Below are 18,363 nucleotides of genomic sequence, written 5' to 3' on the forward strand. Positions count from 1 at the left end.
ATAAGAGTGCAGAATCGATGTGTTCCCATAAAGGTGAAGGGGGCTATCAACAACTTCAGAGGACCTTGGATGTCAGGAGACACACAGGATTGGATAGGAAGAAAAGAATGTTTATGGCAGATGTTGCAGGCTCAGAACAATGGATGCCCTGGAGGCATATAGTAATTCCGGGAAGGGAGGGCATTTCGTTTAAAAATTGGGAGAGAAAAGGGCCATGAAAAAAGTGCTGGTGAGTAAAATTAAGGAAAATCCAGAGATGTTTTTATAAATGCGTTAGGGGCAAGCGAATAACAAGGAAAAGTTTGGAGCCCATTAGGGACCAAATCAGCAACCCGTACGGTGAGCTGGGGAGACGCACAGCTGACTTTTTAAATGAGTATTTTGCATTTGTATTCATTATTGTGAAGGATGATGTAGGTATAGGAATTGAGGACTTGAGCAAACTAGCTTTGAGAGGGAGGACCTATCAGCAGTTTTAGGTACAGTAATATCTTAGGCTACTGTGGGAGGCAAGGAAGGAGATTTCAGGGACTCTGGCATCAGTTTTCAAAGCTTCTTCGAATACAGGAGCCGTGCCATTATTCAAGAAGGAATAAATCAGGAAGCAGTAGGGCCTTTTCAGTGTTTCTAGCATTAGTGGCAGGGGAGCTATTGGAAAAGAAATCTGAAGGACAGAATTAATCTCCACTTGGAAATCATGAATAGTCAGCATGGTTTTGTCGTTTTGGGTGATTGAATTTTTCAAGGTTGTGACCATAAGACATAGGAGTGGAAGTAAGGCCATTCAGCACATCAAGTCAACTCCACCATTTAAATCATGGCTGATGGGCATTTCAACACCACTTCCCTGCACTCTCCCCGTAGCCCTTGATTCCTTTTGAGATCAAGAATTTGTCGATATCTGCCTTGAAGGCATGCAACGTCCCGGCCTCCACTGCACTCTGTGGCAATGAATTCCACAAGCCCCTCACTCTCTGGCTGAAGAAATGTCGTCTCATTTCAGTTTTAAATTTACCCCCTCTAATTTTACACCTGATGTGTAGGTGAGGGTCGTGTTGTCGGTTTGGTTTCATAGAATCCTTATTCCACAGAAAGAGGCCGTTAAGCCCTTCAAGTCTGCACCAACCCTCCCAAGAGCATCCCTCACAGACTCAGCCCCTCCCACTCTATCCCCATAAGCCCATGTTTACTACCAGTCCACCTACCTGCACATCCCTGGACACTATGGCCAATTTAGAATGGCCAGTCGACCTAACCTGTGCATCTTTGGACTGGGAGGAAATCCGAGCACCCAGAGGAAAGCTGTGTAGAGGGTGCGAACATATAAACTTCACACAGACAGCCACCCAAGGCAGAAATCAAACTTGGGTCCCTGACGCTGTGATGCAGCAGTGCAAATCACTGAGCTACTGTGCCACCCCTTACGTGGATGTTAGTAAGGTTTTTGACAAGTTCTCATAAGCGGGTTGGTTAAGGAGTTAAGAGCCCATGAAATGTGTGGTGATATGGAAAATTGGATTCCAAATTGTTTTAATGAAAGTAAGCAGAAGGTGGTAGTTGAAGGGTGTTTTTTGTCTGCGTCCCGGTGGTATATTTCAGGGTCTCTTGCATTTGTGTTGTACATTAATTATTAGTCATGAAGGTGTGCAAAATGATCAGTAAGTTTGCAGATGATGTGGAAATTAATGGCGTAATGAAAGACAAGGAGGAAGGCCTCAGATCACAGAATGATATAGGTGGGCGAGTTTGAGCTTAAGTGACAAATGGGATTTAATTGAAAGATGAGATGATTTATTTTGGGAGGACTAACAGGTGGGAGAATGTGTGTGATGATTGGACCCGAGGAAGTACAAAGGATTAGAGGGATTTTGGTATGCGTGTGCTTAGATCCTTGAAGGTGAGAGGACAGGTAGTTGAAAACACGTTGGTATACTCGCCTTTGCTAGTAAAGGCATTGAACACGAGCCAGGAGGTCTGGATATAGCTCCATATAACAGGTCACACCTGGTTCTGGTTGCTACATCATAAGCACGTGATTGCACTTAAGGGCATGCAAAAGAGATCCTTGGGCTCAAGTGATTCGACTATGAAGAAAGAGTGGGTAGGATGCATTGTTGTCTTTAGAACAGAGAAATCTAAAGGGAGTACCTGAGGGGTGTACGTAGGGAGAAATGTTTCTATTTACAGGGCTGAATAAGTAGGGGCATAGTTTTAAAGGCAAGGAACAGGTGGTTTGCGAGATAAGAACTGTCAATGCTGGAGAATCTGACATCACAAGGTGTAGAGCTGGATGAACACAGCAGGCCAAGCAGCATCAGAGGAGCAGAAAAGCTGACATTTTGGGTCTGGACCCTTCATCAGAAATGGGGGAGGGCAAGGGGATTCTGAAATAAATAGCCGGGGGAGAGGCGGATGGTAGATGGATAAAGAAGCAGATAGGTGGAGAGGAAACGGACAGGTCAAGAGGTGGGGATGGAGCCAGTAAAGATGAATGTAGTTGGGGAGTTAGGGTGGGGGTTGGTCAGTCCAGGGAAGATGGACAGGTCAAGGAGGTGGGGCTGGGCTTTGAAGTGGGAGCAGTGGATAGGTGGGAGAAAAGACGGACAGGCTAGGGCGAGCTGGGCTGGTTTTGGAATCTGGTTGGGGGTCAGGGAGATTTTGAAGCTTGTGAAGTCCACATTGATACCATTGGGCTACAGGGTTCCCAAGCTGAAAAGGAGATGCTGTTCCTCCAACCTTCGGGTAGCATCATTGTGGCCCTGGAGGAGGCCCAGGATGGACATATTGCCCAAGGAGTGGGAGGGGGAGTTGAAGTGATTTGTCACTGGGGCGTGCAGTTGTTTGTTGCAAACCGAGCTTGGGTGTTCCACAAAGCAGTCTACAAGCCTCCACTTGGTTTCCCTGATGTAGAAGAGGCCACGTCAGGAATAGCAAATACAGTGTACCGCACGAGCAGATGTGCAGTTGAATATCTGTTTGATGTGGAAGGTTTTCTTGGAGCCTGGGATGGGGATGAGGGGGGAGGTGTAGGGGCAGGTGTAGCACTTCCTGCGATTGCAGGGAAAAGCCCTGGAGGTGGTGGGGAGTGTGGAGCGGACAAGGGAGTCTTGGAGAGAGTGGTCCCTCAAAAGGCAGATAAGGGTGAGGAGGGAAAAATATCTTTGGGGTTGGATTGCAGATGGCAGAAGTGCTGAAGGATGATGCGTTGGACCTGGAGGTTGGTGGGATGGTATATGAGGACGAGGGGATTTCTGTTTTGGTTGTTATTGTGGGGAGGGGGTCTGAGGGATGAATTGTGAAAAACACAAGAGATGCAGTCGAGTGTGTTTTTGACTACTGGAGGCAAAGTTGCAGTCTTTGAGAACCAGGGACATCTGGGATGTCTGGGAGTGGAATGCCTCATCTCGGGAGCAGATGCAGCAGGGGTGAAGGAATTGGCAATAGGGGATGGCATTTTTGCAGGGAGGTGTATTGTAGGTAGCTGTGGGAGTCGGTAGGCTCGAAATGGATATTGGTTTCCAGATGGTTGCCAGAGATGGAAACAGGTCCAGGAAGGAGAGAGTCATCAGAGATGGTCCAGGTGAACTTAAGATTGGGGTGGAAGGTGTTAGTGAAGTGGATGAACTGCTCGAGCTCCTCGTGGGAACACGAGGTGGCGCCAATACAGTCATCGATATAATGGAGGAAGAGGTGGGGGAAAGGGTCAGTGTAACTTTGGAAGAGGGATTGTTCCACGTAGCCGACAGACAGGCAGGCATAGATTGGGCCCATGCAGGTACCTATGGCCACCCTCTTTGTCTGTACAAAGTGGGAGGAATTGAAGGTGAAGTTGTTATGGGTGTGGACGAATTCACCTGAGTGAATAAGGGTGTCAGTGGAGGGGGACTGGTTGGGCCTGTGGGAGAGGAAGAAGCAGAGGGCCTTTAGGCCATCTGCAAGGGGAATGCAAGTGTATGGAGACTGGACATCCATGGTAAATATGAAGTGTTGGGGACCAGGGAATCGCAAGTTTTGGAGGAGGTGGAGGGCAGTGTCACGGATGTAGGTGGAGAGTTCCTGGACCAATCGGGAAAAAAGTGGAGAAAAGTTTGGTTGGGTGGGAGCAGGTGCATACAATGGGTCGACCGGGGCAGTCAGGTTAATGGATCTTGGGAAGGAGATAGAAATGGGCAGTGTAGGGTTGGGGGACAATAAAGTCGGAGGCTGTGGGTGGGAGGTCACCTGAAGTGATGTGGTTGCGGATGATCTGGGACTTGAGGATTTCTCGGAGGTCGTTGAGTATGTGTAACTGTCTACCTAACAGGTTGGTTGAGGTAGTTAGCATCAAGGAATTTAAAAACTATCACGAAGATTAGTTGAAATTCCATGGCATAGACTATGAACTAAAAGTGCTAGGCGTGGGATTAGAATAGACAGATGCTTGATGACGGGTATGGACATGATGCGCCAAAGGACTTTCTTCCGTGTTGTGAAAATTCTGTGAATTGGTGTCTCAAAAATTGAGGTTTTTCTGTAATGGGTGACTGATTCATGGCGTCAGTTTTCAGCTGGAGTGATTTTAGGTGATTGTATTTAAGACACATTATCAAGCATTCAATATTGTAACTGAAAAGAGCAGGGTACCCTTGTGGGCAGTTGTGCAATGTTACCATTTTAACAGTATTACCCAACATTGAAAATGCTGTAATTTTTCCACTGCATCTAATTTCTAAGTGTACTTGCAGTGTTTTTGGTTGCTTCAATTTCAAAGGTTATGGAATGTAAGATCATATTAATTTCAATTTTCTAGGGACCTGTTTGTCCCATTAAAGGCCTTGTACCCATTTTGTTGTTCTTGGTGTCTGTAATGTGACACTTTTCTAGGTGACTGACACAATTTTATATTGAAAAGTCATCACCAAGGTTTCCCCATCTCCTTGTTCATTTACTGAAGCATGATGCTTATTTGCCAACGCTGCAGTGAATCAGGATTGTAAGACAGAGCCAAGCTGTAACTTGTTTGAGAAGATGTAGTGCTGTGCTGCATGTGATAGGATCGAGCTGTTCCGAGCTCAAATTCGTCTTTATATTAGTTCAATTGAGTGATCGATGGGGCCCTAGCCAGAGACAGCAGTTTCCTGAATGGGACTGTACCTTTTTTGCATTACAGCCAAATGTCATGCTTGGTAAACTTGTAAATATGTCAACAGATGACTGCATAGATATAAGTCAGATGTGCCAAATACTGAGTGCTTTCAGGAGGTTGGAAACCTCGCCAACCTTGGATCTAAGTAGATTTTACTTCTGATAAGAGAATGAATTAGCATAATGTTTCACAGCAGTGTATACGACTTTGGTTTATTCCTCTATGGTTCCCAGTTAGTCATTAAAGAATTGTTCATCTTGATTTAGATGATCTGATTTGTTGCTGGGATTTTATAGTTGGGTGGAAGGTTTTAAAAAAACAAGCATTCAGACATGAACAGTGAATAATTGTCCAGAACGCTTTGTTTTCTTTTTGAAGTTTTTAGGTCCAGTTATCCTTAATGCGCTTGATTGCAAGTGCCAGATATTTTGTTGGGGGGAGGGGGGAGAAGAAACTAACCCATGCCTGAGGTTGATCCAAATTTCTGCAGAACTAACTGATGCTAGGTATGGCTACACTCCTTACCTTCTGACACCTACATTTTTGAGATTTGAGGTGATTTTTTTTTTCTTTCTTGCGATATGTGTGCTTCTGGCAAACCTGGCATTTGATCAGCTGCCCTTAAACAGAATGACTTGCTCGGCCATTTCAGAGAGCAGTTGAGAGTCAAGTGTATGACTGTGGGTCTGAAGTCACATGGGCCAGACCAGATGAGGATAGCAGATTTTCCTTCCCTCAAAAACATTAATGAACTGATTGGGTTTCAACAGCAATGGTTTCTGATTACCATTAGTCTAGCTTTTATGATTCCGGACTTATTAACTGAATTCAAATTTCAGCATTTGCCACGTCAAATCCATGTCCCCACGTTATTAAGTTGGGGCTATGGGTTACTAATCTATTGTAAATACCACTATACCGTTATCATCACCTGTATAAAAAATAACAAGAAGCTGTGAATATAGTTATACTGTAAATATTCAATCTGTGCAACAATTATACCAGGGCTGACAGCTATACCTGTTTGTTTTGATGTCAAATCATGGAATAAATTACTCATAGAATTTGTATTATTTAAATACAATCAGGTTCTTAAGATAAACAGAAACATGCATGTTCTCGTTACTACTTTTTCCTCACCCAGTTCACTGTTGCAACGCACATCTGGAGCAGATGGGACTTGAATTTGTGGTCTCTTGGCCCAGACTTTGGGACACTTCTCTGTTGCACCACAACAGCCTACACTCTCCTTCTTAGATATTTTCTAATTAGCTTGTTCAGAGATGTTATTCCACACCTCCGAAGCAGATGGGATTTAAACCCAGGTCTTGTGGTTCAGAGGTAGGGGCACCACTTCTGGTTAAATGTATTTGGACTCTTGTGGCAATCTGTTCAGATGTGCTATGACACGCCTCTGGAGTATGTGGATAGCTATTTACATTTCATTGCTCTTAACTATTCAGCTCTCTGTCTTCACGGGGAGTATTAGTGAGTATTCAGCAAGAAATTCACTGGGTGTCTTGATGCAGATTGCTCCGCCAAAATGGATGTGACTTGTCCTTTACCAGAAAACCTTAAAATTCAGGCCAAAAAATTCTTGGTTTTTCAATGAATCATGAAGAATGAAATATCTGTTCAAGGCCTAGCATTAATTATCTGTGAAATTAAGGAACAGTTATGAAGTTTCTAAATTTGTTTGGTTTTTTTCTCTAGAGCATCCATTTTACAAGAGAGTAAAATACTGCTGAAGGGACGAGCAATTTCAGATCAAGCTATTGCAGAAGCTCTATGTGCCATAATGCTCCTGGAAGATAGTTCACCACGCCAAGCTCTTGCTGATTTCCTTTTAGCTAGGAAATCAGCAATTCAGCAGTCACTTAACCAACTGCACCACGGTGAGCACCAGGTTTGGACTTAATTCTGTAGGAAAAGGAGTAAGTGTTTGAATCTAGTCTTTTGGGGGGGGAAGGAAAACTGTAATGAAAACTAACTAGCCAGTAGCCAGTTATTAGATTCTAATGAGTTGAGTCTGTTCTTTCTCGATGGTACTCTTAAGGAGTCAAAAGCTAGTTTATATTTAGAAATTTGCCTAAATTAAATTTTTGTTATGTCTTTAGGTGCTGGTATTAAGGCACAGGTATGCTCACTGGTTGAGCTGTTAGCTGCCACACTGTATCAAGCTCAAGCTGTGTTTTATACATCGACTGAAGGAAAAGTGCCAGATAACAAACTGACTTGTGGCCTACTCTTCACTACTTTGGCATCCATCACTAGTGAGTCTCCAGCAGGTGTGTATGGGATTATTGATGTTGGTTTCTATTAAAAGCTTGTAAAATATCCATGAAAATTATTCTAGAACTATTATTTTTGCTAGATTAATGAAATGACAACTGTTTGTCAGTTGAAATTATAAGTTAGTGACAAATAAAATAAATTTTGGTTCAAGAGTGGTTAATAGCATTTTCTGTTCTGCTCCTTACTATTTTTCTCTTTTTAAGTTTAAATAATATTTAAGGGTACTTCTTTTAATGTAAAATTCCTTCAATGTGTTTAGCTGTCTAGCCAAATTAAAAGTATGAATCTGTTTTCCCAATGAAGTAGAGGTAACTTTGGGTCGAATGAGCTCTGCTGGTTGGATGAAGATCCGGGCTGATTTAGTTGATCCTGGCAGAGTGGGAGATGTGAGGATGCAAGTGAATTGTATTATTTTTCCTTGGGAGGAAAAGTACGAATTTGATTTTAGCTCCTGATTACAATCTAGTGCATTTATTGAAAAAGCTTTGCCTGTGAATCACATTGCTTAAAACAGGTGTCACAACTCACTGGGGTAGTGGAAATCAAGCCCTAGCATTTCTGGAGTTGTCCCACATGTGAAAATTTGAATAAGCCACAGAATTGCCCAATTTGGCATCTTTCTAATTCTTGTTCAAGGAAGCTGCACACTGGGTTTCTCCGTTCACTAGAAAATACCTGTTTCTCGTAATTAAGCTGCTTTTAACCAGTGGCAAGAAAGCAACTTGCTAACTTATAATGTTTGAATTTAAATTGTACCGCTTTTTAAAAATTACACTGTTATACAGACTCGCTAAAGAGTCAAATTATTAAAGGTTTGAAACAATCAAGAAAGAATTTGTTAGGTCCAGTTTGGACCCATGAGTTGAAGTTGTTTGGCGCTGTCAGTTATTTGCTGATTAAATGAGATTGTTTGCATTCCGATGCTGTCTTCCACTGGTTGAGAATTTGTCTCTTTCAAAGACTAAGGTTTGTGCCCCTTTTTTCTTTAAATAAACAGTTTGCAGAGAGAGCTGTTTACTGGGAAATAGTAAGTGAGACCAGCTACTGGGAGATTATCTGTCATTTCACAGGAAGAGGGGAGAGAGATTGTGGTGGTTTCTCTTCAAGCTGGATGTTTTTGCTACATTGTCCACATACAAGTTGTAGCCAGTAACTCAGGAATGAATCAGGTTGCTGAGTGTGTAACGATCAGAAAGTTGAAAAGTCAAAGGACTGCATCTGGGCATAACTGCTCTGAATGAAAGAACACACAGTGCTGATGCCTCTGACGTTGTTCTCATCTTGCTCGCTCTTTCTCCCCCACCCTATCTCCCACATCTGCCCAACACCCAGAATTGCTTGAATGAGTCAATTTTGTTGATGTAACTCTCAATGATTTCCAGCTAACTAATTTTCAAAACTACAACATCTGCCAATACTTGATTTAAAGCAGTATCTTTTGCTTCTTTTCAGTCTGTAGACCAAGAAAACAACAAATGAGTTGCAGTGGTATTGTGCACCTTGTAATCCACTTGTTTGGTTTCTGTCTTAATCTACATGATTGCTTGCATGAGGTACTAGAATGCAAAGGATAAAAGCAATCCAGGAAAGATGCTTCAGCATGAATTTGTGCTAATGAGTACACCAGGATTTAGAAGTGTCTGTAGTATAATTTGAAACTATTTGATCCTGCTATCCTGGAAGTAGCACTAGCATTGCATTCTGTCATGTTAAAATCACTTGTGTGAGAGCTGCAGTCTTAAATGCAGTTTTCTGAGATAGAATTCATTACTTTCATTCACAGTGGGCATTTGGAAATGTTGGTTAGAATATTTTGATTGTGTTCACAAGCAAGTAAGCACATCTTTGTCTTTCACATTTACAGATAAAGGAATCACAGTGTTAAAAGAGGAGATGAAATCTGAGACCTGGTTCAAATACTTGCCACCATCTATTGTGGATTTTCAGCCTTCACTGCGAACTCTTGCTCATCCAATAAATCGTGACTACCTGAGAGACACACTTCAGCAATGGATCAACATGTAATCCACTGAATTTTACTTGCATGTTGTGCACTGAAGAGCAGAAAACCAGTGGGTTAGGAATAAGGAAATTTGTGGATTAACTGCAGAATTTAGCAATAGTAAATCTAAAGAGCCCATAAATTATTTTTCAAATTGTAAATGAAGGCTGTTTGGATGTTTTTACTACTGACTATTTACCTCATTCCCATATTTCCACTTTGTGTGCTTGTTTCTCCTATTTTGAGTCTTTAGCAGTGTCTGGTCACTTTCAAAATTATTTATGGAAAGTTTGTGTAGAAATTTCACAAACTTTATCCAGATGTGCTTTTTAAACTGAAGCGATGTCCACATTTCTGAGTCTACACACACCTGTTTAAAGTGAGCAGAGATCTGCTTGGGGTGTGCTAGACTGCTTATTACATAACTTTGTTGTTTCCATATGGATGCCCAGCCATGCATCAAACCAGAAAGCATCGTAACTGAAATACATAAGCTGTGCAGGTCTTTAGGAGAAATTGCAGGGTTATGTTAGCTGTGACTTTTGAGAAATGAACTGTACAAAGTAGTTTGTAGCCCTCCCAATGCAAACAAAATTTAGAATGTATGTATGATGCTCAATAATTCTTTAGTTATGTGTAAATTCAAAATGCTGTCTTATCTCCAGTGAAATTAAACTGCATTTGCCTGTGGAGTTATGATCTGAGGTCAAACTGCATTTATTTATGAAAGAAAATTAGCAATTAGTTCACTTCATTGGTTTGATATGTACATATCAAACCAGTATAGGGCAATACGGTGGCTCAGTGATTAGCACTGCAGCCTCAACACTTGGGACCTGGGTTCAATTCCACCCTTGGGCGACTGTCGATGTGGAGTTTGCACATTCTCCCCATGTCTGTGTGGGTTTCTGTCGGGTTCGCTGGCTTGTTCCACAGTCCACAGATTTGCAGGTCAGTGGATTGGCCATGCTAAAATGCCCATAGTGTCCAAGGGTGTGTAAATTAGGTGGGTTAGAAATGGGAAATGCAGGATTACAGGGAAAGGGTGGGTCTGGGTGGGATGGTCTTTGGAGGGGTTGGTGTGGACATGTTGGGCCGAGTGGCCTGTTTCTATACTGAAGTGATCCTCTGATATAAGGGGTACAGTTCATTCAAATCGGAAATTGAAACTTTCCTCCTCACAATGTGTGTTATATTGTCCTTTATCTTGAGCCCCTGGCACCTCCCCTATCATGTGCTGCCATTGAGTCAAACTGATGTGAACTAATTCTGTTGTAAGGGAGAAATGTATGCAACAATAAACTAGATTTGAAATTTTATTTGGACGCATTTTTACTACTGGTATAGGATTATAATAATGACATGCTTAGCTTGTTCTTGGCATCTGCTTTAGCACCTATCTTGGATAAGAGCATCATTTTCATTATCACAAATTTCCGTGGCATTAGTGTTGTGTATAAATTGGATTATGTACAAGTTGGTAATGGAATGGCAAGGATTTTAGAATTTTACTCTACAGAGCTATCTAGTAGTTGGATCATGTAATTGCGTTATAAAGTTCTACAGCATGGATACACCACCTTCTGCCCAACCTGTCTATGCTGAATATTATCCCAATCTAAACTAGTCCCACCTGCCTGCACCTGGCCCATATTCCTCCAAACCTTTCCTGTTCATGTACTTACCTAAGCGTCTTTAAACACGGTAATTGTACCACATCCACCACTTTCTCTGGAAGTTCATTCCACATGTGAACCACCTTCTGTGTAAGAAATTTGCTCCTTGTGTTTTTTGAATCTCTCCTCTCTCACCTTAAAACTATGCCCCCATCTTGAAATCTCCATTATGATAGCCAGTACAGAAAAATGTTGCCTTTCACTGGTGTTAAATCCTTTTACAGAAGATAAATGATAAAACAGTGCTTTAAGAAAAACAGATGGCCTGTTGGAATTTACTTTAAATAAAACAAACATAAAATTTATTACACTTGCCCTTACTAAATTACAAATGAAATTGCCATAGCAATGAGAATGTGAGTAAAGTTGCCATCGTCCTGGACCATAGGGTTGCGCACTCATTAGCGAACAGACGACTGGTGATGATTTAACCTGAGGATCATCACACCTTGGGCAAGGGGAGACATTGAGAAAGCGAGATTTCACATGGTAACCTCCAGCAAGTATGGGAATTAAATCAACATTGGTAGAGTCACTATACGTTTCGAACCAGCAGTCCATCAAACTGAGTTAACCAACCCCATGACAATGAACACCTACGTACAAACACTCAAATAAGCAACATTACAGACAGTGTACATCTCCCATGTCTTTGTTTTGTTCCATTCATTTAAATAATGTCACTTTCTGCATTTTTTTTCCATGACAACTGTATTTAAACACACATTGGGTTGTGATCAAATGGTGTACAGAACGTTTTGTGTGGATAAGCAAATTTTTAAATTTCAAAGGCACATGTTGAGACTTAACAGCAAAACTGAATGCAGGATACCAGAATTACAATTTCAAAAGCTAGTTGTTAACAGAAGTATATAAATTTAGATCCTGCAAATAGGTGGTTTTTAAAAACAATGTTTGTTCTATATACCATGTTTAATTATAATATTTAGATTACATGCAATTAACTTTCTACGCCTGATCTGGACTCTCTTTTTTTAAATAAAGGTGTAAGGATGATATAAAGATTGGAATTGGGAACCTGCTGATCTATGTGAAAAGTCTGAAGGGTCTTGCTGGAATTCGAGATGCAGTGTGGGAACTCCTAACTAGTGAATCAATAAGTCAGAACTGGGAAACTCTGTGCAGCCGATTATTAGAGAAACCTTTCTCATTCTGGGAGGACTTCCTTCAGCAGCTCTTCCTTGACAGGTTACAGGTAGTTAACATCAAGTTGTCTCCTATCAAATGCAAGCAAGTGTTGTGCTTTTAGAGATTTAGGTTCTTTCTCACTGAATATGAGAAGGTGTGTTGACTGTGCTTATCTTTATCAAAGTTCAGAAGAATGGTAAGAGATCTCAGAAATTTACAAAATTCTGGCAGTGCTGGATAGACTCTCTTGAGCAGGTCTAGAATGAGGCATCGCTGTCTCAGGTAACTGGAAATGCTATTCAGTGTTATGTAGAGGATAAGTTACTTCTTGCAGTGGGGAACCTGTGGAATGCTTTGCCACAAAACTTTGAAGGCTAAGTCACTGAATGTATTTAAGAAAGAATAGTTTTATGGACATTAAAGGTGTCAAGGGATATGGGGAGAGAACGGGAGTATGATTTTGAGGTGGAGGATCAACCATGATCCTATTGATTCAATGCAAACTTGGTGGGCTGAATGTCTGGTTGCTACAATTTTGCAATAATGCTACTATATTTTATTTTCACTGTTCAAATCATTGATGTACTTTGGCTCATGCTGTAAATCTATGCTTGGATCTGGGTATTTAGGAAAGGATATGATCCACTTTTTCTTTGTGACCCTTGCAATAAGTCACTGAAGTTGGTTTTATTGTTGAGAGAATTAATTTACATCGGCATTAGTCTACATTACAATTTCTAAAATGCTCAGAGGTTATGTTTTATTTATCATTTGCCAGCAATTTAGAATCTCCATTTGGCCTTCAGGTCTGCACCAATCCTGTGAAGAGCTCCCCACCAACCCAAAATCCCTGTAACCCTGCATTTACCTAGTCTGCATATACCTGGCCACTTTAGGCAATTTAGTATGGCCAATCTTCCTGACCTTCACATCTGGACTGTTGGAATTCCAACCACTGTACTGTCCAATTTTTAGCATAAGAGATGCAGAGTATCTGACTCATCCAGGGATGACTCTCTTCACGTTTTCTGAAGTTCATGAACAAACCCACTTTGTGTTTAAGATAGGAGCAAGGGTCGTTATCTTTATTTCTGCAGAGATGTCCATACCCCATCCCAAAGTTTTCCCACCGACCCATCTATACTTTTTCCTTCTGTAAAATTTACTTCATCTGTAATTATATTATGTCTTTTCCACAAGTACTTGCTCTTCCCTCGCCTCTGGCGCCAATTTAGGTTGGTGCAGACAGTCTTTTCAAGAAATTGAATTTAAAATTCTTATCCTTGCGCTAAAATTCCATGCATGAACTCACCACCCAATTACTATTATTTCCCCTCCTTTAAAGTTGCAACTTTCCTCCAACCCCTGTCTCTCCCAGACACGGTTCTTCAGGAACTGCTGTTTTATGAACCCTCTGCCACTATCTTATCAGCAGCTGCCACATCCAAGCCCCATAATCTGGAATTGTTAAAATTCTTTGCCTGTTTAACTTCCTGTTCTCCATGAAGATCGCTTGTGAAACTTGGATCTTTTGACAAGCTTTTGGTGGCTGCTGCAGTGGCGCCTTTAGTTTGGTGTTCATTTAAGGCTTAAGTGTGTAAGTTTGTTAAAATTATATTTAAAATGCTTAGCGTCAAAGTGAGATCAAAATAAAGGAACACTTGGTTTGTAAAATTCTAAATTTAAGTAACTTTAACAAAATTGTTGTGGGTGGCATTGGGATTTTGGTCCTCCTAGATACACAATGAAACCCTTTTTGTTTTTTTTTTGTTAATAGGCATTGACAAAAGAAGGTCTGGAATCCATCTCAAACAGTTCCAAGCAGCTGTTAGTTTCAGCTGTACAGGATCTTCATGTTAAAAACTTCAGTGCTCTTCCGAATAAAGCTGTTGAGTTTGAGTACAATGTTGCTGCATTTCTTTGGTCAGAGAGCAGTAATGACCTTCTATCAGACACTGCCTGGGTCAGCATTGCAAATCGTAGCCAGTTTGTAAAGAGTGGACTCTCCATGAAGGCCCAAGCTCTCACACTTTGCGTTCAAAGTTTCTGTTCTGCACTTGACTCCAAATTAAAAGTTAAATTGGATGATTTAGTCATGTACCTTCCACCAGATTCTTCTACCGTTAAGGACAATTCAAATGACCACTCATCCTCGCAGCTACAGAATTCAGCATTTGATAGGTACGCTGATACAGCTAAGGTTGAAGAAATGCTACGGACACATTGCCTTTCTTGTGTACAATATATCCTGGACTGTGTGAAAGTGGAGCTTAAAACTGCAGAAGAAGGATTGCAAAATTGCATATACTCTCCGAAGGATTGCAATCTCAGTGCTGTTCTTTTCATGGCACGGTTATGTCAATCCATAGGAGAACTCTGCCCTCACCTAAAGCAGTGTATTTGGGGTAGATCGAGTAGTAATGATCAGCTTGTACGTGAACCCCGTCCTGTCAAGAAGCTGGGCAAGGGGAAGGCACAAGAAGTGAAACCAGCACAGGCCAAGTGGCAGGAAGTAAAGGATCAGCTGTTGCAACAGAGCACTAGTGCTTACAGGATTTGGAATGTTACCATATCAAAGGTAAGTGACTAAATTTACCTATTTTCTTTGGTAGTTATGTTCATTTTTTTGCTTTTATTCATTAGAAACTCTTTCAAGAAAATAGTTATTCGAATTCAGATTTTCATATTTCTGCTCAAAAGTGTAACCGAAGTTGAGAGAGTGGGGCAGGAAGGCAGTATGAACATATACTAACGTTTCTGCTAGAATATACTCAACTGAGTACAGACCCGGAGTCCTCAACTGCCTCTCATATAATAGGCCCTTCGTCCCCAGGATCATTCTTGTGAACCTTCACTGGACCCCTCCCAAAGCCAGCACATCCATCCTTCGATCCAGGACCCATAACTGCTCACAATGTTCCTAATCTGGTCTGACCTGAGCCTCATATGGCCTTACCATTTCATTTCTGCTGCTGTGTTCTAGCTGCCTTGAAATGAATGCTGACATTGCATTTGTTTTCTTAACTGCCAACAGAACCTGCCCATTTACCTTGAGATAATCCTGAGTGAAAACTTCCAAGTCCCCTTTGTGATTTCCCCGTTTAGAAAATAGTCTACACCTGTATTCTCAAAGTGCATAACCTTATCCTTTCCCACATTGTATTCCACCTGCCACTTCTTTGCCCACTCTCCTACCTTGTGCAAGTCCTTCTGCAGCCTCCCACTTTCTCAACACGTACCTGTCTCTCCACCTACTTTCATATTATTTGCAAATTTAGCAACAATGCCGTCAGGTTCTTCATCCAGATCGTTAATGTGTGACGTGACTAGTTGTACCAAAATTGACACCTGCGGAACTCCACCAGTCTGTCTGCCATCCTGAAAAAGATCCCATTTATCCCTGCTCTCTGCCTTCTGCCAGTCAGCCAATCTTTTATCCATGCCAGTACTTTGTCACTAACACCATGGGCTCTTATTTAGCGGCCTAATGTATGGCACCCGTAAAAGGCCTTCTGTAAATCCAAGTAGATCAAGTCCATTGGCTTTCCTTTGTGTAAGTTGGTAATTTTGAATTAAATGTACCTAGGAAAATAGATGCAGTGGAAGCATCAGACTGGAGATTGGGTGAGTGAAAAGTTGGCAATTAAATATTAATTGGAAGAATGGATTGCATATAGTACATTGTTTAAAATTTATCATAAGCCATTTCTGTTAAATTTATGGTAGTGCAAATCTCGGACAGCAATGGTCAATTTCTTCTTTAGTCTGACTTATTTTCATCATCTAAAACATTTATATTCATGGTTTTTGTTCACTTTGAACAATTCCACTAGCACCTAATCTGTTCATTTGTTATCTCATTGTGAGAGATACTGATCAATCTTTCTGGAGTCTGCCTGGAATAATTCTTCTTGCAGCGGAAAGTGTGTTTTATAATCAGTCCACTGTCCACATCTGCTGTATCAATGCTTATTAGCAAGTAATGGATCTGTATTAGAAATCTGGTTTTATTGCTGCTGATTTTGTTCGGCTTTTATAACATTATAAATCAGTAGTGAAGTTCATGGTGTCTCAACATAAACAAGCCAGTGATTGCCAACACTGACAGAAGGAATTTTATTTTTAAAAAAAAGACCTGAAACACCGATCCAGTCACTTCCCATTGCCGAGGAGTCTCTGTGTAACTGAATGCTCGAGACAGAGAACAAAAGGAGGAAGGTTTCTGTTGTATGGGCTGGCAGCTGCTTGCTTTCCTTTTGTTGCATCTTCCATCTTGTTTACCAAAATCATGTTGCAATGTAAAAGATCATTTTAACAGGAATTTGGGAACCCAGACCTTTTTGTAAAGTATTTTATTCTGATGTACTCATCAATATATCCAATTTGCTGAATTAAGGTTTACATGAAGGAATCCTATTCAAATGATATTTATCCTATTATCTTTTAGATTACTGAAATTAAAGCTTTTTGTATCATAATGAAAAAGGTAGCGTAATAAAGTGGCTTTTGAGAATCATAATGTTAACTTTCAACTTTCAAAAGTGCCAAATAATTAAATAATTTACAGGATTTGGAAGGTAAACACTTCCGAGAGCAACGCTACTGTCACTCAAGTAAAATTTTGATTTCATTAGTGAATGCTGAGTAAAACAAGGAGAATTTTGCTGAGTGATCAGTTTAAAATCAGCGTGATCTTGCAATTATTACGCTACTAACAGCATCTGGTTTCTACAATCGTCACCTGATACGAAGTGATTGGTATGACTTCATGTGGCTTAATGATCATGCAGGAGAATTAGTTGCACCTAAGGGTTCTGACATTATAGGGGTGTTGATTAATTATAGTTTGGCCTGAGCAACATTTTATGAAATGAACTGTCTTGAGAGGTGTTAGGGGCTTGGCTGTAAATGTTCATAATAACTGAAGGCCACATGTCATGAATGGAGGAGTTTTAAATACAGCTGTCTGCAAAATGTTTGGACTTTTGAATGTTATTCTTTACTGGATGAGATAAATATTTAGAAATGTGAAGATTGTAGTATTAACTATTTCTTAAATAGTGAAACTCTAGAATTATGGGCACATTTATACTGAGGAATTTAATATTGTCTTTTGCAAATCGTGATACATTTTGATTGTTACAACTGAATACAAACACCAGTTTACTTTAAAATTGATGTAAGAATGTATTTGCTGGTTGTCTTGTTCCTTTCTAACCACTTAAATTTGATTTCTTTAAGGCTCTTGTTTACCATTTCACTCGAACGTTGCTCTCCCATACAGCTGGAGCCATTTTATCTACAGCCACCAACTGGGATGAAATTGAAATTCAGGAGGAAACAGAAGCTGGAAATAGTGTTACATCCAAAATTCGTCTTCCTGTACAGGTTTGAGTAATTATTTATTTTTCTGTGTTGGAACTCGTTAGAGATCTTTTATTCTTCTCTATATATTTAACACAACAGACTTGCAGTTACTTTATGGCCTTAATACCTGCATTTTCTGATTTTTGACTTTACTTTGATAAAGCCTCCATTTAATTATTCTGATTATTTTGCCAGTAAGACTGAGAGGTTAGTTTCTAAATGTTGACTTCTCTTCTGGCACTTACTTATTTTTTTCCACTCTCTTCTGTCTCATTGCTCTTTCCCTCATTCCACCACCACCACACCGCCCCCCCCCCCCCCCCCCCCCCCCCCAACCCCCGCCGCGTAAGGGTCATTTCAAAATTAACGGAGTTTGTTGTCACGGTGGGCAGAAGTTGGGTTAATGATGGTAGCCACAATTACTAGGATGACTAATTACAATTTTCTCCATAAGGATTTTGTTGTATGTACGATGAATTAAATCCCAACATTTTCTCGAGCTGGATAGCAATTGACCCCAGTTTCCAATGACACACATTCTTTATTTTTGACAATTAGAATTTAGAATAATTGCAGAAAGTAGCACGAAGTGTGGGATGTTCATTAGTTCACACATAATGATCCCCACTGTTATTTATAGTAAAGTACAACTGTTGCTTGACTGCTGCTGGAATTTGCTGGGCTATTTCTGAGGCAGTAAAAGTAGTGCTCAAAGTAATGTGAAACCACAGATGTCTGTAATCTAATCT

At 40.7% G+C, this 18,363-nt stretch overlaps 1 protein-coding gene across 3 annotated transcripts in view; it reads left to right on the top strand.

Moving 5' to 3' along the window:
* Positions 1-18,363, top strand: part of cog1 (component of oligomeric golgi complex 1) — a 36,338-nt gene that overhangs the window by 3,890 nt on the left and 14,085 nt on the right. For all 3 annotated transcript variants that reach the window (XM_048555280.2, XM_048555281.2, XM_048555282.2), the window contains 6 exons: positions 6,839-7,020; positions 7,243-7,413; positions 9,285-9,441; positions 12,104-12,314; positions 14,025-14,825; positions 17,489-17,635. In XM_048555280.2, coding sequence (XP_048411237.2) covers positions 6,839-7,020; positions 7,243-7,413; positions 9,285-9,441; positions 12,104-12,314; positions 14,025-14,825; positions 17,489-17,635 — 1,669 coding nt within the window. The remainder of the gene's footprint in view (positions 1-6,838; positions 7,021-7,242; positions 7,414-9,284; positions 9,442-12,103; positions 12,315-14,024; positions 14,826-17,488; positions 17,636-18,363) is intronic.

This window comes from Stegostoma tigrinum, chromosome 22 (genome assembly GCF_030684315.1).
Source record: "Stegostoma tigrinum isolate sSteTig4 chromosome 22, sSteTig4.hap1, whole genome shotgun sequence".
Lineage (NCBI taxonomy): Eukaryota > Metazoa > Chordata > Chondrichthyes > Orectolobiformes > Stegostomatidae > Stegostoma > Stegostoma tigrinum.